The following is a 24340-nucleotide window of genomic DNA, read 5'->3' as shown; positions in this document are numbered from 1 at the left end:
ATTGCAGAGGAGCCAACAGCTCGCTTTCTCCTTGTTACTGGGGTTCAGGGTGCATGTATCTCCCGACAGGTCACATGTCTTGAAGGCAGGCCAGTCCCAGCTCTCTGAGAGGTCCTGACAGCTGTGCGCTCCTCCTCCCCCAGTGTCCCCCACACCCTAGATGGTCAGCTCCTGACTCCAAGAGCCCTTGGGCCTCAGTCACTTCTCCATCCTGGCTCCCTTCCTGGACCAGCTGCCCAAAGCCCTGTTTCCTCTCCTCTGCACATAGGAGCCACGTCACCAGCTGGCCAGAGTCCACACCGGCCATGCCATTGAGGGCCAACGAGCTGGGAACTTGAGCTCATCCCCAGCTGGGTCTGGCTGGTTTGGTGGCCAAAGGGAAAACCCAGGACCTCCTGAGACTCTGGGTGGAGGCGGCTTGATCCCAGCCCCAGGTGCCAGCTGATGCCAGCCTGTCCACTTGACAGAAAAACACACGCTGGCCACCTGCCCCGGGGTATTTCCAGAAGAGAAATTTAATCTAATTTACATACTTCTAGGTACATTGATAACCAAAATGTGGCCACTGAAAAAAGTTAAAAGATTGATCAGCTCCCAGTTTCTAGCTGGCCCAGGATCGCAAAATAAAAAGATCCACGTTCCTTATTCTCTACACAAAATGCGTTTTTAAAAAAGTGAAAGGTCTAGGGAGCTGTACATAGACAGGAACAGTGAAAAGAGGGAGGGGATAGGAGTGGGGAGGAGAGTCCCACCCCACCCCTTCCAGGGCCCAGAGCCCCCAGAGGTTCTGGGGGGCCTGGACATGGCAGGAGGCAGCTGTCAGCTCTGAGCTCTTCCCAGCTGGGAAGGCCCCTCTGGGGGAGGGGGGGGCGGCCAACAAGGATTTCCGTGGCATTGTGGGCTCAGTGGGGGCTCCCAGGCCTCAATGGGCCTGCAGAGGGAGCGTACCTTCCCCTGAGCAAGCACCGTGGCATGATGTGTTCGTTTGACTCGGGAACTGGGGGGCTGGGGCAGATCCCGGGTCTCACGAAGTGTGTGTGTGCGTGTGTGTGTATGCGTGTGTGTGTGTGTGTGTGTGTGTTAGCATATGCGTGTGTGAGAGGATATTCACGGGGCAAGAGGGAACCAGGACAGGGGGTCTTTGGAGTCCTTGTAAATGGCCACAGATGGCAAACAAAGCCCCACCTGGCTGCTAGACATTGGGGAGTGCTGGCCTTCCTCCCATGACCAGATCACCTGCCACCAGGGACCTGGCCGCTGCCCTGGCTGGATTGGGTAGGTGTGGCCTGAAGGAACACACCCTGGGTTTGGCCCCAGAGTCCTTGAGCTGGGGGAGGGGCGCCCTGGCTGTAGTGTGCCCGGCCCCCAAGGGTGCCGGTTTGAGGTTTTGGCTTGCTCCTTTGGGAACGGAAAAGAAAGGAGGAGGAGAGAGAGGAGGAGACCAAGGAGGAGTAGGAGACAGAGGTGGCACGAGAGAGATCTGGAATGCTTTTGTGTTAGGGTGCCTCTGCCGCCGCTGTCTGTGCTGGAGGGGCCTGGGGCTCCTCGGGCGGGGGGTCTGCTTTGGAGAAATTCATCTCCAGGATGTGCCGCTGTAAGTGCCGCACCCACTCCTCCTGGATGGAGAGAGGTCCCTGGAATTCCACCTCACAGAACCTGTGTGGGGGACAGAGAGAGGGAGGAGTGGCCAGTGCCCTGGCTATACCCTGAGTGTCCAACAAACCTGATGTTGCTCAGTGTGGACAGAACCAGACCAGGATGAGGGAAGGGAGCCCAGACGCCAGATGTTCCCCGATGGACAGCTATCTCTACCCATCATGGGGTACTGGCCAGGTCCCCTGGAGCCCCATTTCTATGCTCAGGGCAGTCTGCTGGCTCAGGTGCTGGGTATGGGTCATCTGGCTTTCCAAGCACCTCCACCATCTGACTATAGGCATGTGCCCTGATTGGAGAGAGCAGAAACAGATCCTGCCCTGCCAAGCTCCAGGAGAGAAGGATAAAGCTAAGGAAAGGAGGGTCAGACACTAACAAGTATCTATCCTGCTCATGCACCCTTCACCAGCTCACAGCCCTCACAGCCCTAAGGAAGGTCTCACAGCACGTGGGCTCCAAACTCAAACTAGTGGCTGGAGAGACGTAGGTTTGAATCTTACTTATGACTTGGCCTGGGTGGCCTGAGGAGGCCCTCTCACATCTCAGACTCCCAGTTTCCTGGCCTCTGACACTAGACTTCAGTATTAATAAACTAAGATCTATTTTTTTCTTAATCAGGAAGACACTTTTTGAGAGTTTACTCTGTTCTAGGCACAGTCTGAGTCCTTTATAAACATTCAACTCTTTTATCCTCATAACAAATCAATCAGGTAGGTCTGCTATTAATCCCATTGTATAGGTGGGAATATTGAGGCATGGAGCAGAAAGTCCTCGCCCAAGGTCACTAAGCTGCTAGGTGTCAGGGTCCCAGCCTCATGCTCAGGCATCTCTGTCCGTGAGGAGCCCTTAGCCTGGACCCAGCCCATCCCAGGGAATTGCTGAGGTTCCCTTTCCCAACCCTGAGCAGCCCCTGTCCTGTTCAGAGGCTCTGGATGGCCAAACCCCAGGCAGGTAACCTCCCACCTTCCCTCCCTCTCCCAGGGGCCTCATACCTGCACTTGAGGGTATAGATGTTGCCGACGAACTTAACCAGTGATGTCTGGGGGGGACGAGGCACCAAGGAGGGGACTGGCCGGACCCGGGGTGGGGGTTGCCGCACCTCCTCCAGCTTCTGCTGCAGGTCATTGGCCTCCTCACCCCCCCTGGCCGCAGAGGTATCTGCAGGGCGGGCTTGTCGGCGCTCAAATTCTGAAGAGGGGGGAGGAGAGGGATGGGAAATAAGCTGGAGGATGAGGACCCTGGGGAGGTTCCTCCTTCAGCAAGTGATGGGCGATTACTGTGGGGATTTGTAAGACGGGCAGCTGGTGCCTGGATGCTGCCTGGCCTGGTGACAGGTGGGATGGCGGATGGATAAATGAATGGGTGAGCAAGTGAGGAAGTGACTCCAAGACAGATGCACAGCAGAAAACCTGGGGGAACAGTGGATGCACCCTGCTGGTGTCCATTGCCCTCATGACCCTCTGCCCCCAACACTCACTGTTGATGTTCTGCCGCTGGTGCTCCTCGGCTTTCACAGTGCCCGGTGGGCTGGCTGCCAAAGGCCGCTCACCACTGTCGGCCGCCCGGCCAGCCTCTGGCCCTGGCTCACCCCCAGCACTGCGGCCCACCATGGACAGGCCCCCAGGTGCCAGCCCCAGGTGTGGCCGCTTGTCGCCCTCGCGGCCGTGGCCAGCGTTTCGGAACTTCTTGGTGAAGGGGCGGCCACCCTGGATGTAGCTGCGGTAGGCGCCCACCTTCTGGGGCCGGTGCTTGATCCACTCGCTCAGCGTCTCAATGGGTGAGCCATTCACGCACCACTCAGTCACACCGAACTGCCGCAGATGCGCCCGAGCATGGCTGGCCAGGGCCTTGCGGTTTTCGAAGTAAAGGCCACACAGCTCACAGCAGGCCTCGGTGGCTGCAGACAGAGGGGGCGCTGCTGAGCCCCAGAACCAAGGGAGCAAGGGTACCCAGAAGTTGCCGCCCAAGTCGGGAGACAGCCCCGCCTCCCACTGGGGCCTTGACCCCTGTTGGGGGTGGGCATGCGTGTGGCAGTGCCCGGCCATGCAGGCCCTGGCAGATGCCCTCCCAAGACCCTGCCACCCGCTGCTTACAGGAGTGGGAGGTCTTCTCGTGAAGGGTCTTTGCCTTGAAGGGCAGTTCAGTCTGGATGTAGGTCTTGGCCTTGACCTCTGCAGAGAGGAAGCGATCCTCCTGCAGGGGTCGCTTGGCTGCCACTGAGCCCAGGTAGCTGGTGGCTGAGGGCTTGGCACCGGTGATGGGTGCCAGGTTGAGCTCACGGGGTACCTGGGCCAGCCCAGCTCCTGGTTTGCCTGGCCGGCCAGCCATTGGCACCAGCGGCAGGAGGGGCTGCACAGACCCAGGAACCGCAGTAGGGGGCCCATCCTCAACCAAGGCAGGGGCCAGGTCTCCAGCTGGAGGCTCCTTCTTGATGAGGCACAGCTTAGACTTCTTCTTAAGGATCTCCCGAAGCGTGTCGATGGGTGAGCCATTGACGGACCACTCAGTCACACCCATCTGTCGCAGGTGGGAGCGTGCGTGGCTGGACAGGCCTTTTCGGTTCTCAAAGAACTCACCGCAGAACTCACAGCGGATGTCACGCACTGGCTCTGCCCGTGATGCTGAATGGGGTTGGGGAAGAGAGGAAAGAGAGAGGTGGCTACTGGCAGGAAGCCTTCAAGCTCAAGGCCAGTGTTAACTGCCCTGCTGGCCCGTCCATGCAGTCCCAGACCCGAAGGACCTGCTCCCTCATCTTCCTCCAGGGGCCTTGGTGTACATCTAGTCCTTCTGCTCGTTCTGTCACTTCAAAGTCTAGCTGGCTTCCAGAAGATTCCCTGGGACATGGTGATATGTTAAGGAGCAAGCACTCCTTTGATCCGGGGTTCAGATGCCAGGGTGACTGTGACCCAATGTGATGCTTGGTAAGCCAGTTGCCCGCTGAGCCTGTTTCCTCCTCTGCAAAATGGAGATGAAAACTTCCACCTCCCAGTATTACTGGGATGTGGGATGGCCTAAGGCGGGAGCAGTTGAGAGCATGGGGCACCAAGCAGCATGAAATCACTGTGCTAAGGCCTAGGGCTGGGCCATCCTCATCTGCTGGGCATGCAGTAAAAGCTCAGCCAATCTGACAGTGCGAGAAAGAAGTAAATGACAGGGGCATTACAACTACTGCACACAGCTTTTTTAACCTGACACCATGCTAAGCACTTTACATCACTTCAGAAAACCATACAGAGTGGGGACCATGCTGATATCTATCCTGCAAAAGAGGAAACTTGCCCAAGGTCATATATTGCTAGACTATGGGGCAGCTGAGAATCTAACCTGAACCTGACTCCCACTTAGTGTCCACAAATGTCAGAGAGATAGTTTAGACCAACTTCTGGTGCGTTTCTATTCCTGCCCCTTGCAGACATCACTAATTAATCCTTGCAATCTTTATTCCTGGGAATCTGTATGGGTGCCAATCAATTGAAGATGACATAAGAAATAGAATCTTTTTGCCATCACTGAGTGTATGAAGGAGAATCAAGCAGCAGCTCAGTAGCAGGAGCATACAGCTAGCTCCTTGTCTTCTGAACCTGTGTATCCTCCCTCCCATTTCAACCCTGGGCCCTCTGGGTATCCTGTGGGGAGGGGGGTTAATCCCCCACCTGACCTGTTCTCCCTGCCTTGCCCCAGGGTCACACTTACACAGGTTCAGGGGGGCCATGTCTTCCCGTGGTGCCACCCAGGGACCCTCAGACGGGTGTAGCTCCCCATGAAGGGCCCCTGGCAGCATCTCACGCTTGATCTCCACACGCATTTGTTCAGGCTTCAGCTTCTTGGTCAGGGAGGGTGCAGTCAGGCCTGAGAACATCTTTCTGGCCGTGGGAGGAGGAGAAGCAGTTGGTGAGTGGCCCAGGGGGCTGCCTGGTGGTGGCGGCAACTTCTTGGCCAGGGGCGAGAGGTGAAGGTCTGCAGGGCTGCGGGCTTCCAGCGAGCTGCCAAGACCTCCGCTGCCCACCACCTTGGCCAAGGCTTTTGGACTAGGTCCTGGTGGATTGAGGGGTCCTCCAGGCCGGGACTGAGTCCGCCTCTTGAGGATCTCCCGCAGTGTGTCGATGGGCGAGCCGTTGACATACCACTCAGTCACACCCATCTGCCGCAAGTGGGAGCGCGCGTGGCTGGAAAGACCCTTTCGGTTCTCGAAGAACTCACCACAGAACTCGCAGCGGATATCGCGAGCTGGTTCTGGGCCTGAGGCTGCAGCAGAAGAAAGGGGCAGTCAGCACCATGGTTACCATAAGCATTGTCACCTGCGGGTCTCCTGGTCAGCTGGGCTGCAGCACGCCCACAGGCTGGGGTAGTGGTTGAGGGAAGGTGCAGGCCAGGGAGCTGAGGATTGGGGTGGGGGGCCAGACACCCAGCAGGAGCAAGGGGAAGCTCCAGAGAGCCATGGGCCCTAGGTCCTGGCGGAGAAAAACGGAACTAAGATTCCACAGCTCTGCAGGTCCCAACAAGGACTGGGGCAGGAGGGCAGGAAGTGGCAGCCTAAATGCCACGTGCCATCCAGACCAAGGACAACCATGGGCACGTTCCACACCAACAGGCAGCACCCCACCCTTGGCCTTCATTCTCAGGGAAGGTCACATTCATGGAGGTCAAAGGCCAAGAGGGAGGGCATAACAGCCAACTGCCAACAGTATCTCTGGGCAGAACCGGCCCACTGCCAAAGGCCCCTGTCTACTCCCTGCCCCAGCAAGGAGGGAGTAGGGAGGGGGCTGCGACCCCCCCGGGAGGGGCTCCAGGGCCCGTAGGGAGGATGGGGCAGCTGAAGCGAGAACCTACAGAGGTTGAGAGGAGACGGCTCCACATCAGAGGCCCAGAAAATGCCAGCGGCTGCGGCGGCCGAGAGGTCCTGCTTCCCCCAGGGGCTGGCCATACCCGCAGCCTTCAGCTTGGCCTTCTTGGCCGGCGGTGGGGGGGGGAGCAAGGAGAGGGCCGTGGAGGTGGGAGGAGGCCGCCCCAGCTGGGCCAGCACGCTGCGCCCGGGTGGGAGGCGATTCTGGATGCCGACCCTCCTGATGAGCCCGTGGAGCACGTCTATGGGGGATCCCTTGGCATCCGGGTCGCTGACGCCCAGGTGGCGCAGGTGGGCGCGGGCGTGGCTGGACAGGCCCTTGCGGGTCTCAAACCAGGCACCGCACAGCTGGCAGTCCAGCTCTCTGCCCCCGTCACTATCTAAAGCTGCGGAGACAAAACACAGGGGGGGGGTTCACGGCCGCCACCTTGGCCGGCCCTAGGGAACTGAGACAGGAGGGCCTGGTGTGATTCTCGTCTGCTCAGGCGGTCCGGGGTCCAAGACTTATGTCACAGATTGATTTTTAAGAGGTTCTGGAAAGTGGGAAGTCCTGCTTCCTGCCTCCCTCTCTGGCATCAATGTAAGTGTGTAGAGCTCAAGGATGTGGGGTAGAGAGGCGGTAGCCCAATTCCAGGGTCTAATCTGATGCTCTCGGGCCTTCTTCACTGGGACCCCAGCTATGGGAGCTAAGTATGGTAGGTGGCAGGTACAAAGCAGGGTCCGGCCTGGCTGCCCAGCGTCATGCAGCCGAAAGCACACCTGCTTGGGGCCCTGCTCCTAGCAGCACAGCAGACCATGGAAGCAGCTTCATGGGAACCTGAGGTGCCTCGTTGGGCAGGGGGCCAAGACCCAGGGCTCATTCCTAGGCTCTAGGGGCTGCTGATGTGTGGGAAGGCCTGATTTCTTAGGGGCCAAGTTAAACCTGTTCACTGAGACTTAGGGGGTTTCTTCCCACACCCTACTTAGCCAGATCCACAGGCAGACTGGACCCAGCACAAGTCAGAAGTCCCTCTGCATGGGACTGATGGCCAAGAGCATGTGAAGACAGGGCCAACCATTGGACCTCCTGGCAGGTGGACCACTTGTCTACCTGCAGGACCCAAGACGCCCCACAGGTGGGAGCATGCATGGCTGGTTCCCTTCACTGCTCCAACCCTCAGGCCCACATAAGGCGAATAGCTGCCCCTAAGTGGCAAGGGTGATCCTAGCTGGCCTACCAGCCACAGTGGGAAGAATAGCAAAGTAAAGTGGGAGACAGGTGATAATATGCAGCATGGCCAGCACAACAGGAGATGCAGCACCGTGACCAATACTCTGACCCAGAACACAGGAACTGCGGTCTCCACTGCCCCCAACCCTGAACCCTATAGCCCAACCTGAGGCCTCCGCCCTCCCTGTGCTGGGACCTCCCTCAGCTCCCAGGACCCACACTCACTGAGGTTCAGGGGCCCCTCGTCCTCAGACTGAGGCCACTGTGCCTTTGGGGAGATCGGCCGGGGGCTCAGGGACAGCTGGGGGTTCTTGTCCTCAGGATTCTTGGGGATAGGGGAGCCTGCCAGGGCCAGTGGTGCCTTCTTGAGCAGTGGGGAGCTGGGCGGGTGAGCCAGGCCCTTGGCTGAGAAGCCAGGAGGCGACTTGATGGCCTTGTTGATAGCAGGGGCGTCCAGGGGCTTGGCCAGGGTGAGCAGGCTCTGTCGGGGGGCCCCAGCGACCACCTCCTTCGGGGAGCTGGACTTCTTAGTCAGGCCCGGGGGCAGCCCAAGGGGTGTGTCAGGCAGGCCCTTCTGCTTCACGAGCTCGTAGAGGAGGTCGATGGGGGCACCGCTGCTCTCAGACTCGGCCACACCCAGCTGCCGCAGGTGGGAGCGCGCATGGCTGGACAGGCCCTTGCGTGTCTCAAAGCAGGCACCGCAGACCTCGCAGGTGGTCAGGCTCTGGGCTAGAGGGCAAGACAGAGGCCAGGAGAGCCAGCTGTGAGGTCCCACAGGCCCTGCTCTCCCACTTCTCTTCCCTTGGGGCCCCGCTCACTCAGCTCCGTATAAGGGTTTTGCTTCGGTCAAGCCCAATGATCCTTAAAATGACCCTAATGAGGCAGGAATTGGCCTGTCCAGTTTGCAAATAAGGAAACTGAGTCTCAGAGAGAGGAATTATGCCCAAGGGGCCAGTGGCAGAGTCCTACCGTGGTCCAGCCAGTGAAATTCCTTTTGGATCTCCAATGTACTAACCTGGCAACAGGTTTTCACCTAACTGCTGACCTGACAGCCACACACTTTACAGAGCTAAGTCCTGGCCACCCTCTGCCACTCAACTCATGCCCCAAACACTGGGCTGGAGGCCCCAGCCACCGTCTCGCAGTGCCCTGCACCCTCTTCTGCAGAACCCTTATCCCTGCCTGTCTGCTTCTTTGCCTCCCCACTCCCCAACTTCATGACCCCAAGGACAAGGGCCAGGTCTGTTTTGCATCTCTGACATCCCTGGGGTCCAGCACAGTGTTTGTCACTACTCAATGACCTGAGAATCAACACACACACAAGGCAGTGTCATGAGGAAGATCACACAGCTAACGAGGGTCAAAGTCAGCCAATGAACTGGGTCTGAGTGTGAGCCCTTGACAACCATGACCACTGCTTCTGTGGATGCCCCTCCCTCGTCCAGTGAGGGTGAAGCTCAAGGCCATGCATGCCCAGGGCAGCAGCAGCTCAAGAAAAAAGACAGCTGGTATCTCCTTGGTGCCTTGCAGTGCCAGAGATAAAGTTGTGGCCAATCTGGGGACCCACTTTAACCCCAGGTCCAAGAACTCCCTGTGAGTATGACCAGCCTGGCCAGTACCATCACCCTGCCACCTGGGCCACTCACCCTTGAGGTCCGGCAGCTCTTGCTTGCTGCCATGAGAAACCTCTGCAGCCACTTTGCTGCTCAGCCGATTGGCCACCTGCTCCAGGGGCCCGGGAGCAGGTAGGCTCTTCCTGGGGAGCAGAGGGGGGCCCAAGTCCATGGCCACCATGGTGTTTTCTTCAGAACCCAGGCCTGTGAGGTTGGGAAGACAGCCTCAGCCTCAGCAAGGCATAGGCTGTCTACCCCTATAAGGACAGAGAGCAGGGACATGGTGGGGGGTTGCTTCATTCTCATCCTGGGCGCCTACTCTCAGCACATCCCATGGAAGTTGAGGCTCCATCCATAACCCCCCAAGCCAGTCTGACACAGGGATGTCAAGTCTGCCCCTGGCAGCAGAGACTAGGAAGAGCTTCCACCCCAGTCTCTGAATACAAGTTGGGGGACACAGTGTTAGTCTGAGCAAGGCTCCCCTTCTAGAAGATCTCAGAGGAAATCTTTCTCTGGGCAGAACTTATGAGGGGAACATCTGTCAGTCTTAGAGACAGGTGGGGGGTGGTCAGAAGAGGAATTCAGTGAGAGAAGGCCAGAGTCAGAGGCAATGCAGAGATGAGGAGCCAGGACAGGGAAGAGGCTCCAACGGACTTGTGGGGAGTTTCCAATCAGACAAGACAGCTGGGGCTGGGGCTGCAGGAACAACTGGCCTACTTATCCCAAGCTGAGCTCTAAGGGGGTAAGCTGAGAATGACGACATCACTGGGGACAGGAAGAGTAGGAATCATAGAACTTTGTATAAAGTTTGTGAAGCATCATCCATCATGCCAGTAAGCTTCCCTGGGTTGGGTGTGCATGAGGACAGGGAGTCAAAGGTGCATTTTCATGGTCTAATTTTTCAGAGAAAGCGGCCTGAGAAGCCCGTTGAGCCCCCCGTTACCCTTCCTCCCCCCCTCCCCCCCAAGGTTTGTGCTTAAGAGTATGAACAGGGCTCTTAGGATGAAGGACCAGTGTGTCAGCCGGGGCCTTGGAGGCGCTCAGTGCTATGATAGGGAGCCGGTCGGCCCCCTAGTCAATGGGAGTCCTAGGAAAACAAGAAGGCAAGCAGAGAGGGCCAGCAGGGCCACGACACCGAGGACTTTGTCGAAGTCTCCGGGTGAAGTGAAGTGGGCGCGTCTGTCAGATGGGACAGGGACCGTGTCAGGGCTGAAGTGACTTGGAGTGGGTTTCCCCGCTGGAGAGGCCGGAACTCCGATGAGGGACATCACGGGGCTCCCAGAGGAGCAAAGGACATCTGTCATACGGGGCGAGGGTCCCACGGGGTGGCGGTGATTGTTTCCGAAACCCGAGACCCTGAGAGCGGCGACAGGAGGCCCAGGACCCGCGCGACTGGAGGGCCTGGGGGGAGGGGCGCCCCGGAGACTGGACGGTGGTTGTCGGGGGCGAGCGGGACGCCGACTCTGTCCTCCCCTAACCCTCCCCGGCGCGGGCTCTTACCCGGCGCGGGCGCAGGCGCGGGCCCGGGCCCCGGCTCCGACTCGGCCTTGGGCCCGTCCCGCGGCGGCGGCGGCGGCGGCGGCGGCAGAGGCGGGGGTGGGGTCGGCGGCCGCGGCGCCGGGAGGGCCCCCGGGCCCGGGCTCGGGGGGCCGGGTGGCGGCGCCCCCGCGGGCGCGCGCTCCCGGACGCCCACCGCGCGCGGCCCCGCTGCCGCCTTGCTCTCCGCTTTTGTCACTCGGCACTGGGCGGTGGAGGCGGCCATCTTGGCTCCGGCGCACGCGGGGCGGCCGCCCCAGGCGGGAGCAGCCGAACGCCGAGCGCCGCCGCCGAACCCTCTCCTTTCCGCCCCGCCCCTTGGTGTGAGCCCAGGGCGGCCGGCCGAGCGCCGAGCGCCGCGAGCGAAACGATCGTCCCGGCCCTACCCGCGCCGCGGCTCCCGGTGGCACGCAAAGCCGTGCTCCCAGCAGCTGCCAACGGCCGCCCCAGCCTGGATAGCCCTAAAGCTCCGTCCACATGCATCCGCTCAACAGCCTGCAGGTTCCCAGAGCCCCGACGAGCGGAGCTAGCTGCCCTGGGACCTGCTCCGTTCCCTTCCCTGGAAATCTCGCCTCCGGGTCGGGCATCCTGGAAGATCCCTGGTTCCCAACCACGAGGATCCCCCAACATCATCCTGACCGCACTGTTCTGCAATTCTACAGAACTCCCCACACGGCCGGCACCACATTTTAAGCACAACCCCGCTTCTCTCTAACACCAAACAGATTGCCCCCAGCTGTTCCTTGACAGCTGGGTGGGGCCAGGATCTGACCGTTGCCCCGCCCCCAACTTGGCACCCGCCCCCTGTGTCCCAGGTAGAGAGGAATGGGACAGGCTTTTAGGGACAGCTTTGTACGGCCAGTGCCCAGACCTAGCCTTAATCGTGGGCCTCCTTCCTCAAGGCAAGGCTCCCAGGATCTTCTCAACCTGCCCACCATCCACCGCCCCCCCTCCCCCTTCACTGAAAGACTGATCATAGCTCCCCCTCACAAGGACAAGGCCAGGGCAGTGCTGGGCTGCTTCCTCACACTCTAATGGTTGGCCAGCTCCCTCAGCACTAAGGAGGAGGCTGGTGCACTGGTCTTCCCGTCAAAACAGTTTAGCCAGAGCTCAACCGGGCTGCTAGGTGTGTAAGGGATGTGAGCCTGACATTCAAGTCTCTGTGGGAGTGACAAAGAAAGGGACAGGGCTAGAACCTAAGAACTGCCAGCTATGCCGCCAAGCCTCTCCTGAGACACCACCATAAACCTAGCCAGGTGTGTGAGCTGAATGCCCAGGGTGCAGTCTCCAGCAGAGGCAAGAAGCCTGAGGTCATGTCCCTACTCGACTTCTCCCCAAAATGTGACCTCAACCCACCGTTATCCTCTGTCTGTGCCTCAGTCACCTCTTTGTCCAAGGAGGAGAAGGGGCTTTGATAGCCCTGCCCTCCCCTTTGTGGACCCTCAAGTGCCCTTCACTGGTACGGAGGCTTGCAGGTGGGACCAGCCTATCCCAGAGTACTGACTGAGGTAAGACCCTGGAAGCTCTAGACAGAAGAAACAAAAAGGAAGCCTCAGTCCCAAACAGCCTCTGGACAACACGCCCCCCACCCCCTCCATGTTCAGGTACCTTCTCCATTCCCCAAAGCCCACCTATTTCTCACTGCAAAATTCTCTGCCTCAAGGTCCAGTAAAGGCGTCTACAAAGTCAGGCTCCACAGGCTGGGTCCTTCCATGGTGTCTAACCCCAGGCCTCTTCACCAAAATATTACTTCTGTATTTCCCAGGTCAGCTCACTAGAGAGACCACCAAACATGGTGTTCAGAAGTCTAGCTCTACTGCTTGTGGCTATGGCAAAGCAGATGACCCAGTTTCCTTCTCTGTAAAACAGGAACACAACAATCTTTAGCCCCATGGAATTGCTTTGTGGCATACATGAGATGAATGAAACCTTAGCATACAGCAAGCACTCAGCTATGGGAGTGATTATCACTGCTGCCAGACAAAGTAGGCACCACTGGAAACCTCGAGTGTAGATTCTAGAGCCACATTGCCCAATAGGATCGGACTAACCCTTCACATTTCAAGTTCTCAACAGCATATGTGACTAGTGGTGACCTTGTAGATCTCCATCATCTCAGAACGTTCTACCAAATGGCATTGCTCTGTCGTTAAGAGCAAGGAACTGGAGCCTGACCTGCCTGAGGTTTCAAATCCCAGCTTCACCACTTTTGGCTGTGTGACCTTGGGCAGGTTAATTAGGTTCTCTGTGCCTCAGTTTCCTCATTTGTAAAATGGGGCTCATCATACTACCCTTATAGGGTTGTCATGAGGGTGTACATTTCATGTTTGTAAAGTGTTTAGAACAGTATCTCACTCCTGGCAAGAACTCCGTAAGCATATGTTAAAATCACTGTCAGACAAGGCAAGGTGGAACTGGATCTGGGGGGAGCTCTGGGCCAGCCCAGGTAAAAGAAGTGACCCATAAGTAGCAGGGTAGTTGTGAGGACACTTGTCAACGTACTTTGTAGAGTAGCTTGAAATACTTTCAGGAAAGGGGAGTGGCTGCCCCCCTCCCCCACCCTCCATCCCTCTGGGCTCCTGCAAAGGGTCGGGGCTCCACACCTGCCCACCTTCTCTCCCCTTACCATCTCCGTAGGCTGGCCCAGGGTCCTCAGCCCAGGTAGGTGGGAAGGGCACTGTGAGAGGTAAGCGGGGCCTGCGAGGGGTCAGATAGCCACCAGGCATCCCCCCGGGCTCATGGCCAAGGGGGCTGGGGGGCCTCTCGGCGGCCGATGTGGCCAGCAGCTCCTGTAGGATGTTGATGGGTGAGACGGTGAGCTCCCAGTTAGTGATGCCAAAGTCACGCAGGTGGGCCCGGGCGTGGCTAGAGAGGCCAGCCCTAGTGTCGAAGCCGGCCCCGCAGAAGTCACAGCGCATCAGGCTGAAGGTACCAGGGTCAAAGTTAGCCACTGTGGAGAGAGAGAGGACATGCACTGCCTGGGAGGGAAAGGGTAGACGACTCTCCAGCCCCAGCCCTCCCTCCTCCTAGAACTGCTCACCCTCCAGGATCACACACCTGGTGCTGTTCCTCACCTGGACGCCTCCCTTCCCCGTTGCCCATCATAGCCCTGCTTGTGTCAGCTCCTGAGTCCAAATCCCCCGCCCCCCGCCACTCCAAGAAGCCTTCTCTCCTGACCTTCCAGGCCCCCCCTCCATGGCTCCCAGAATGCACCCTCAAACACTTCTTCAGTTGTGGATTTGCAATCATTTGGGTGAGTGATCGATTAAGACCCTTCTCGTGTCTAGAGTTCATATTCCCGGAGTTCCCCCATCACAGCCCTGGTCACTCAACATCATAACTGCCTGATTTTGTGGCTGTCAGCCCATGTCCCTCACCCCTAACACACATGTGCGCGCGCACACACACACACACTCAAACACCAGACCAGCATCTCCCAAAGTGGCCTCCATGACTGCCAGCATCAGACCCACCCAGGGTGCTCATGTTGGAGAAAGACCTCTGGAATCAGAACCTTGATGCCTGGGACTCTGCATACCTCACAGACAGCCCCAGGGGTTCTGAAGCCAGCCAGAGTCCCACCACTGCTGTGACTGGGCCGTGAACTCCAGGAGAGCAGGGACAGCTGCTTCATTCACTGCTGTGGCCCCAAAGCTCAAAACAGAGGGGACCTCGCTCAGTAAATATTTGTTGAATGAAGAAACCAGTGAAATCCCCTGCCTGGGGCTGACTCCTCTGCCTATACTCCTTCCTCCAGCTGCTGGAAGGGCCGGGGCATGGGGTATCCCCATACCTCCTCTGAGGTGGTTGCCTTCGCTGTGGCTCCCAGGTCTTCCCAGAGGGGAGGCCCCAACTTCACCCAGCTTGGCACTATGGGAGGATTTAGAGTGAGGGCTGTTGGTTGGTTCAGACTCAGCTGCCCAGCTCTGTGTCTCGGGGGCCTCGGAGGGAGGTGGGTGCTGGATCGAAGCCCCCCTACCTTTTTTCTTCTTCTTCTGGAAGGAGAACCTTTGTTCGATGGCCTTCACCTCCTCAGCGGAGATGAAATGCCGAACGTTGTAGCTGACGCCCACACGGTTTAGGTGGCCCCGCACATGGTTTGCCAGGCCGATGCCATTGTGGAAGCGATCAGGGCAGTAGGGGCACTTCCGCTCCTCGTGCTTCAGCGCCACTGCGGGGTCCCCATCCAGGATTGTGTCCAGCCCCAGCGGGCCGCCCAGCGGTGCATCCAGGAGTAGGAAGTCCAAGGGGTGGGTGCCCTCCAGCCCCAGCTCCTCGGGCGGCAGCCTTGGAGGCGCCCTAGCTGCCGCAGCCAAGACCTGGGACCTCAGCTTGGCCACCAGCACGACGGGTACCATCCCAAGGAGCTGCTGTTGCTGAGCTGGTGAGGCCTCGGCCGACCGTAGGGCTTCTCGGAAAGTCCGCTTCAGCTCCAGGGCTGGCTCTGGGATGAGGCCGGGGACAGCGAGAGGTGGAAAGACCCCATTTTCAGGGAAAAAGTCCATTTCCGAGGCCAGCTGTATATCCTCCTCCTCCTCTTCGCTCCAGGGGTGTCTCTGGTCCCCCAGTGGGGCTGGGAGCCCCTGCAAATGGATAGCATTTTTGCTTCTACTGGGCTGTAAGGAATACGGGGTGGATGCTAGTGGTGAGGGAAAGGCTGGCCTTCCCAGGGGCCTCTGGCCCACGCTGTGCCGTAGTGGCTTTGACAGTGGGAAATCCCTTGTGCCCAGCTGCTGGCAGCCTGGGCCAAAGGCCAGGCTGGGGTCGTATCCAGTAGGGTTCTCCCGCCATGTAGGGGCCAAAAACGGCTCAGCATTGCCAAAGTAGTCCTCAGCAGCTCCAGGGAAGCGGGCATACACGTCCTGGCTGGTGCCAGGCTGGCTGGCAGGGTTCTCCTCAAATGCCTCACCATCCTCCTCCCAGTGGGGACGGGCGTGCACAAGCCTCACATGCTCCCTGAGTAGGCTCTCGCTGGGCGCTGGGAAGCCACAGAAAATGCAAGCATTGAGACCTGAGGAGGCTCCATAGGGCTCATAGCCGAGGGCAGTGGCGTCGGGGCCTGGGCTGCCACCCCCAAAGTGCTCCTTGGCAGCCTGGCCTGGTGACTCTCGCACGTGCAGCTTGGCATGCTGCACGAAGGCTTTGGAGGAACTGGTGCCAAAGACACACTTAGAGCACTGCAGCCGTGCCTCCCGGCCCTCATCGTTTGGGATCCGCTTCAGCTTCTGGATTTCTTCGAGAATCTTCTCCCTGGAGGCCTGGTGCAGCTGCCGGTGGTGCTCCAGGGCACAGGGGTCAGCAAAGGCCCAGCCACACTCACCGCAGGCCAGTGGGGCCAAGTTAGCGGGGGGCTCCTGGCCTGGGGCTTGGCGGTGCTGGCTCATGTGCTCCAGAAGGTGCTCCTTCTGCTTGAAGTAGATGCTGCACTCCACGCACGGGAATACAGTTGGGTCCTCGTCCTCATCCTCATCCGGGCTGGCCACCCCCTCAGCCACCTCCTGCAGCAGCTCACACAGGTAGGGACCGGTCCGGACGGGGGGCAGCAGTGGCTGCAGTCGCTCCACAGATGCCTCTGAGTTCACCGTCCAGGTCTGAGTGGCCACTTCCGTGGCTGACCTAGGCAGACACCACTCCGAAGTTGGCTGGGCCAGACCCTCCAGGTCTGTCAAGTGCTCTCTGGCTCCTACCTCCACATCCAAGTTCTTCGTGGCGCCCTCTCCAGGCACCAGCACTGTCCTGAAGGAGGTGAGAGGTGGCGGTGGGGGCAGCAGGTCCAGGGGCAGCCCTGAATTCTGTGGTGGGGACTGCTCATCGGCGTCTTGGAGCCAGCTGAACCTGGAGTGGCCCTGGGGGGACTTCTCCAAGAGCTTCGGTTCACCCTGGTGGTACAAGAACCTTCTAGAGCCCTCAAGCTCAGCGTGGGGCTTCACAGTTCTCACAATGACCGAGTCCTCGAACCTCTGCTCAGATGGGATGCCCTCCCCAGCTTCCTGGACCAGGGGGTGCTCCCAGGGCCCCTGGCCATCAGGGAGGCCAGAGAAGTGGCCCAGGAGATGGGGTGGTGGGGAACCTGGCCGGAAGTCCAGGCTGCCTCCATCCCAGCAGCTGCAAGGAAGTGCCAATGGGGACAGGTTAGCCAGGGGCCTCAGTTTCCCTTCCTTGGGCAGGGGAGAGGGGTCCTCCCAGACAGCCTGAGACAAGCCCCAGAGATCCAGCCCAAGAGTGACCTCAGAGTGGCCAGGAGTGTGGGAGTGAGGAGTGTGGGGGGGTATGTGTGGACCATTCTAGAGATGTTGGACCAAAAGCCAGATTCAGCTCCCAGGATGCACCTGCTCATATAGCCTCGCCCTGCTGCACTGTAGGGGGTGTGTAGTCACAAGGTGTTTCCCCAAGGCTGGTGGCACAGTCAACTCTCATTTGTCCCCTGGGAAGGCCCAAGGCCCTGACCCGTGTTCCAGGCTGCTTTTGTATTAGTCCTCCCTGAACTGGGGGGGGGGGGGGGTTTAATTTATTTAGTTTCACCTTTCCAGCAAATTTGCTGAAACTCTGTGGCATGAACGGCTCCAGGGATGCGGCTCCCTCTGTTACTCCCCCAACCCACACAGCATCTTCCCTCTTGGAAGGGCAGAGTCAGAGAGATACAAAGTCCCCACCCAGCCCCTGATCCCAGTGACCCGGACCTCCTTTGGAGGAGGGAGGAGTAAGGCCGCCTCACTGAACCTCAGTTTTCCTAATAATGGGACAAGTCCCAAGAACAAGAAGTCTCCATGCCCTTGTGCAACATCTAGGGAACACTCTCACTCTCATATCCGTGACCAAAGAAACCTTAACACGTGACAGGTGCTTATTTAAAGCATCCCAACCACAGCCCTTCAACAGGGGACCTTGAACACATGAAGTGCAGGGTGAAGATGACACAACTCAGTGTTGGGGAAACACCTCACTTGGCCCGAAGCCTGGCTCCCGATCAGCCCGTGACTAATATGGGTTCTTACTATGACTGTTCCTGACCCATCTCCCTTCATTTTCAAGGTTCTGCCTCCACAAGGGATGTTGACCACACTGAGGGGCCAGCCAGAAATCATGGGGTCACCTCTCTAAGCCCCATCGGTGACATGAGAGACTAACAGGACCATTCCCCCGGGGCTATGGAAAAAATTCAGTGGGGTAAACCTGTGCAGGAGCCCAGCATACAGTAACCGCTCAATAACAGAGAGCTATGGCTAATCCTGATCTGACTATTATTCCAGATTGACACCTGCCAAGCCTTTTAATAAAGGGTCACTGCCCTCAGCATGGCTGTTGATTTCTGTTCCTACCTAACATCCCTTGGATCCTCAAGACAAGCTGGTGAGATGCATCGTGGGGACTTTACAGATGAGGAAACTGAGTCTCAGAGAGGCCTGGTATCATCCTAAGGGTCACCTGACAGAGACAGGACTCCAAGGGTCCTGCCTCCAGGTTCACCTCTGGCTCCGCTCCTGGCAGGGATAATGAGAGTTGACCGTCTGTGTTTATCCCAGTCCTCCCCCACCCCCTGAACACACCCAGGGCCTTGCCTGCTGGGAGCTACCTTCTCCTGCCTGGCCTCCTGGTTCCCTCTGGTCCCCTTCTCACTCCCGGGGCTTCTCTCAGGCCTGGGCACATCCTACTTGCCCCCCTGCCCTCCCTGAGGTCAGGGCCAGCGTGGCACTCACCAGCTGCTGATCCGATGGGTGGCGGAGGTGGCACGGGGGAGGGCTTCGTTGAGGCCGGGATGGGACTGCCCGTCTGCAACAGAGATGGGAGACCCTGAGGGGCTGGGGTCCCCCTGGCTGGGGCCCTTCGCACCCCAGCTCTGGAAGCCCTACCGGGCACCTTACAAGGGCCCGGCTCCCCCACCCTCCGCCTCTGAGAGGCCTTTGGCCTCTACATTCCTGAGCCCTGAAAGGGGTTTCCTTGGAGGAGTCTCCTTAGCTCTCCTGGGGGACACCAGGGGCTTGCTGCCTTCAGTGGTCCACTCTTTGTCCCTGCTGGGCAACCAGGATGGTTTTTTTTAAAGTCACACACTGGTAAAAACTCTACCTGGCTCCTCATACCTACTATAAAAGCCAGATCCCAACCACCACCTACAAGGGCCTGTGAGGTCAGACCTCTGCAGGTCTCTCTAGCCTCACTTCCTGAAATCTCAAGCCCAACTAACTCTTTCTGGCCAGGGGCCTTTGCATTGGCTATTCCCTTGGCCCTGAAGACCCTTCCCTAGCCACCTGCCAAAGTGAGCTCCTATGATTTTCTCTCCCATCTCCTATTTCATTTCTTTCTTAGCACTCTCTGAAATTGCCTGGTTCCTTCTCTGGATGGCTGCATGCCTGTGTTCCCTGCTAGCATGTAAGTACCCCCCAAGGGCAGGCACCTTTTCAGCCTCATTCATTACAGCACCCAACAGGTGCTAAACAATACTGGCCAGATGATAAGTGAGAAGTCTTCTAGCCTGAACTGCAGGGGTCCCATCCCTGCCTTCCAGACCCCCTTCCAGGCCTACATCCTCGAATCAAATCCTCTCCTGGGACCCCTCACACAGATAGAGCCAACTCTCCATTATCCGCCTGTGGAGCCAAGGCCTGGAGTGACCACAGGGATCTTGGTCTGCGCCTCCTCTGCCCACTACCCCCATCTGACAAGGCGAGCATCCCAATCGGGGCTCCCGCCAGCAGCCTGGGCCAAGGTTAACACACTGGGGGAACTTGCACCCTGTCCAGAGCCCAACAGATGCAACTGCTGGATTCGTATCAATCTGAAGAAGGGCCAGAAAGAGGACTAGTGCCAGGGCTCATTCTTTTCCCAATCTCCCTTCAACAAATTTGCTCAGGACAATGAAGGTTGACTGTCAGGAACCCAAGTAAAATATGGGCAGGAATGGGTAGAGGGCTCAGAAAGTTGTGACCACTGACTGGGGGGTCTTTGTGCTGAGCCTGAGAGAAGGGCTGTGACTGGGGGTGGTCTCTGGAAGGTGAGGTTGCTGATGGAGCTTCAGAAATTCATTGTCCAGAGCAGCTTATCATCCTTGGTGCTATTCATATTTGGGGCCAAGTATTCTTGGAAGGGGCTGCCCTATGCATTGTAGGATGTTGAACAGCATTCCTGGTCTCTATCCACTGGATGTTGGTAACCCCTACCCCAACCCCTGCAGTTATGACAACCAATGTCTCCAGATATGACTAAAGTGTCACCTGGGGGCAGAATCGCTCCTTGTTTAAGAACCCTTGGAGTAGACAGGCATGGAGCACAGCCGGGCCAGGGGTATGCTTGGATGCAAGGGCCGGTGTCAGGGTGGGAGGATGGGGTGGGTGGGGGGTTGGAGACGGTGTGATGGTTGGGAAAGCCAGACCTGAATAAGCCCACAAGCATCAGAGGTATGAGTTTCTCAGGGTGGGGCAACCAGTTCGCTAGCAACAGGCCCCAGCACAGCCACGAGTCTCAGGGTCCAGGCATCCTGCTTCTGAGATTCTGGGGCCTCAAGCTCCTGAGATTCCGGGCGTCCCAGATTTGATGATTCTGCGATTGCCGTTGTCTAAGAATGCCACGAGCCAGGGGGCTGCATTGGCCTCTTTGAGCAGCTCCAGTGAGGCTCCTATTTTTAGTGGCAATGACTTTGAAGGAAGCAGGCCAAGCAGAGCCCCATATCCGAGACACCTGGGGGCCAGGAGCTCACCCAGCCAGTAGGGATCCAGAAGTCCCTATGGGTCAGACGAGGCGCCCAGGCAGTCGCCATGCCAATGGGCCCTCAAGGACTCCCATTCTTCTAGGATCCCCAACAGGTTTGAAAAGGAGAGAGGGAATACAAGAAGAGTGTCCATGAGCAGCTTGAACCCCAAGCCAGGCAGCATGGCAGAATGGCCAAGAATCTAGGCGTTGGAGTCAGACAGGTCCTAGTTTAAGGCCCCAGCGGTGACCAGAGGAGCATGCCTTTCCCATTCCAAGCCTCAGTTTCCTCCTCTGTATAGTGGGAATAGCCACCGACCCAGTTTCACATGGCAGGTGACTGGTGTCAAGGAGGTCCCAGGAAATGTTCCATCCACAGAGGCAGCGGCAGTGGGGAAGGAAGGAGGTAGGCGTGCCTAGGGGGTCAGAGACGTCCCAGGTTGGAAGCTGGAGGCTGGCCCCAGAGCCTCAGGCCCCTGCTCACTCCATGCTCTGATTTCCTCTCCAGCCTGAGGCTCCACAAGGGCAGATGCGTTGTTCATCCCCTGGCCCCCTGGTCCCAATACCAGTACACACCAAACTCTTCATCAGTCCATGGGAACCATCTTAGCTCCTGGGAGGCCAATCAGAGAAGCCAGACATTGGTGGGTGGCTGCGGGGAAGTTGTGGGGCCAACAGCCAGACTAGAGGACAGAGGAGGCAGTGGACACATCCATGCCCAGGTGGAGAAGTTTGAAGGTAGCCATTCCAGGGGTGCCCGAGGGCTGGGTGGGGCTGAGGGAGGGCCCAGGCTTCGGAGTAGAACAGCAGCCCCAGTAACTGTTCCTATTTATAGACATCACAAGACTCCTAGGGCAGGTGCCCATGCCAGGGAAGGGGGGTGAAGTAGGCTGAGAGGGCAGCAGGGGATGGGGGGAACGTCATGTCCGAAGCCCAGGCCCTCCTCCAACCTCCCGGCCCAGACCCCACTTCAAGCCATCCCCACCTCATGCCCCCATTTGTTCAGAGACACCAGTGAGGGTGGGCCTTGCCCTCCTCAGCAGCCACACTCCCCTCCTCCTCAGGCACATGCACTGGACCCGGGTTGATTCCCTAGGGGCACTAAGGACACACCCACCTACTTACCTGGGGGTTTGCCAGGTAGAGAAAAAGCACCCAATACCTCAGAACCAGAACCAGAAAAGGCCCCGGGACCTCAAAGCCTGTTCCCTGGGGCTCCCACAGTCCAGGTCCTGGGCCCGCTCTACAGGCAAGTTAGAGGGGCACTGTGGCCTGGGACAGGGTCCTGCCTCTCTCAGCCTTGGTTACTAAGGTTTGGAAAAGGGGATTACTAAGGTTCCCTGAGCTCTGATACCCTGCAGGTCTTACCCTGCCACTCCCCTGCATAACACCTTCAGGTGTCACCAGTCACCATGCCATTGCATATATGGGGCCCGCTGCCTAATTCACTGTTGCTCATCCTCAACTCCTGGATGCCTCCCCCCAACACCCCCCATCAGGCTGGGCTCCCCCACTGTAGTTCCAGCAACTGTGTCATAACACCTGGTGGTTGGTCTGTCTCCCTAATCCCAGATGGCAAGGTCCATGAGAGTGGGCATGGTGTGTGTATTTGGTCACTGGCTGTGTCCCAGTGCCCAGCCCGAGAAGGTGCTCTGTAAATATCTAAGCATCGTGAGTGTTGCTAAGGATGCGTGGGGGCAGTCAAGGATGCCTTGATAGAGCATGGTGTTAAGGATGAGGGGTGCCAAGCCAGGTTACTGACTAGCTTTATGACCTTGGGCAACTTCAACCCTCAGGGCCTGTTTTCACATCTCTAACCTGGGATAATAATAACAAAGGCTACCCTGCAGAGATCTTTTTAGAATGACACAAGATGATCACTTAAAGGGGTTAGCATGTAGGAAAGCCCCAGCTGAGTGCTTGCAGATTCCTGGAAACCAAGGCCTTCAGGGCAGGCCAAAGAAATGGAGATGTGTCTGGTGCGTCAGCCTGTGCTGCCCCACCACGCTCCAGCCGTAGGCTGGACTCGTCCTTACCACAGGGCCTTTGCACCAGCCACCCCCTCTACCTGGCTCCACCTGGCTCCACTCAAATTCCACCCCCTCAGAAAGGCTTTCCCAGGTCCCCCAGGTACAGGCCTGGTACTCTATGAATGCCTTCACAGCATCTGTCACGACCTGCCTGTATGAATTTAGTTGCTTGTTGCCTGTCTCCCCTATTAGACTGTCAGGCGCCTGAGGGCAGAGACTTGTGCCTCTTTGTTTATGGCTGTATCCCTAGCCTAGAACAGAGACTGGCACATAGTAGGTGCTGAGTATAATGAATAACTGATGAGGTGGGAACAGTATGAGGTCCCCTTTTGCTGGGTAAACCAAGGCACGAGGTGGTGGATGGCATCCCTGACTATCCAAACTCTCCCCAGCCACTAGAGGGCATAAGCTGTTTTGGCTTATGGCTCAGGGGCAGGACTCACCTAGACACCGCGGGAGGAGAGAGCCAGGATAGACTTAGGGTAACCCTGGGGAACAAGTGGGCTCAGGAAGGGAGCTTAGGATTCTCAGCTGGGCACCTGGACCCAATTAGTGTGCTCAGAGGAGGAAGCCAGGCAGACCTGAGTTCAAGTCCCAGCTCCTTGTGGCTTACTGTGGGGCCTTCGTCCGGTAACTGGCCCACAGAACCGCTGTTTAGTAACTATAAAATGCAAAACTAAGCAGAGTGCCAGAGAAGGCTCTGGACCCAGGAAGAATCTGAATCCCAATTCAGCCCCTGCTGGGCTGGGTGACCTAGCCCTCTCTGAGCCTTGGGGACTGAGCTGGATGCTCCATCAGGGCCACAGGGCCCACTCTCTTACCAGAAATGCCACCTCTGCCATCCAGAATGTCTCGGGGGCCCTCCTTGGTGACCGGCAGGTAATGGGTGGACCGGAAGATGCCACCATCCCCTTCAGCTGCCTCAGCCCCACCCTCAATGTCCTCTCTCGGTGCTGGGCCAGGCAGTCTCTCAGGGCCTCGAGGACGGTCTGGGGCAGCCAGGCCGCCCACCAGGGGTCCATCCATGGATGCTCTCTGCTTGGCTCCACTCAGTTGCTGGGCTGGCTCAGCAAGGCATTGTCGATCTGGGGGCAGAGAGACAATGCTTAGGGGAGGTAGGAAAGGGACTCTGCCTCAGTTTCCCCTTCCTTGAAGCCCCAGTCCTCACTCTTGAAGCCTAGTACTTCAGTTTACCTCCCAGCCCAGGTGAACTAAATGAATGGTGCTGAGGCCCTACCCACATACAGTGTACAGAGAGCACCTCTCTTCACACAGATCCGGTGCTGCCTCAGTTTACCCATTCTTACACATGCACACTCAGCCACCTTGTTTGATCTCAGCATTAATCCTGTCACTTCTCACAGATGCCTCCCTTTTGCACTTTCCCCAGTTGTGCCCATCACTTCCATGCACACATATACCCTATGCCCGTGCCTTGGCATGCATGCAGGTCATCTCTACACTCTGATCTTACACCGAAGATCATTACCCCTGCACTTTTCCCACATTCCAGTCCTCCCCCTAACAAGACCTCAGGGTTCTCCAGCATTAATACCTTCACCCTCACAACAGCCTCAAGTGACCCCAGATTAACCCCTTTGCTTTCCCCCCACATTACCCCTCATGCACACCCCAACCTGAGTTCCTCCATCCCACCCTCCCAAGATCTCTCTAGTTTGCAGGCAACAGGGATGGATGGGGCTCCTGGTCCAGAAATGAGGACCCTAGGGAAGCCATGAGGGTGGGGGCTGTTCTCTACACCTATAAATACCTT

At 58.0% G+C, this 24340-nt stretch overlaps 1 protein-coding gene across 6 annotated transcripts; it reads right to left on the bottom strand.

Annotated features, from left to right (window-relative positions):
- Positions 1-496: 496 nt before the first annotated feature.
- Positions 497-23592, bottom strand: WIZ (WIZ zinc finger). Of its 6 annotated transcripts, XM_054717315.1 has the most exons (12): positions 23388-23592; positions 18553-18625; positions 14835-16960; positions 13482-13805; positions 9353-9523; positions 7932-8435; positions 6484-6882; positions 5347-5898; positions 3747-4274; positions 3131-3550; positions 2646-2841; positions 497-1656 (listed from the first exon to the last, which is right to left on the bottom strand). In XM_054717315.1, the coding sequence occupies exons 1-12, from the start codon at positions 23590-23592 to the stop codon at positions 1497-1499; spliced, it is 5658 nt and encodes a 1885-aa protein (XP_054573290.1). In that variant the 3' UTR covers positions 497-1496. The 6 variants fall into 6 exon arrangements, with proteins under 6 accessions (XP_054573290.1, XP_027990240.2, XP_027990241.2 ...); XM_028134439.2 differs by lacking the exon at positions 9353-9523; XM_028134440.2 differs by lacking the exons at positions 6484-6882; positions 9353-9523.
- Between the last annotated feature and the right edge of the window lie 748 nt (positions 23593-24340).

Source organism: Eptesicus fuscus, chromosome 6, assembly GCF_027574615.1.
Source record: "Eptesicus fuscus isolate TK198812 chromosome 6, DD_ASM_mEF_20220401, whole genome shotgun sequence".
In the NCBI taxonomy this organism is placed as follows: domain Eukaryota; kingdom Metazoa; phylum Chordata; class Mammalia; order Chiroptera; family Vespertilionidae; genus Eptesicus; species Eptesicus fuscus.
Note: the sequence above shows the minus strand (reverse complement) of the source record. Positions and strands in the feature narration are given on the sequence as shown.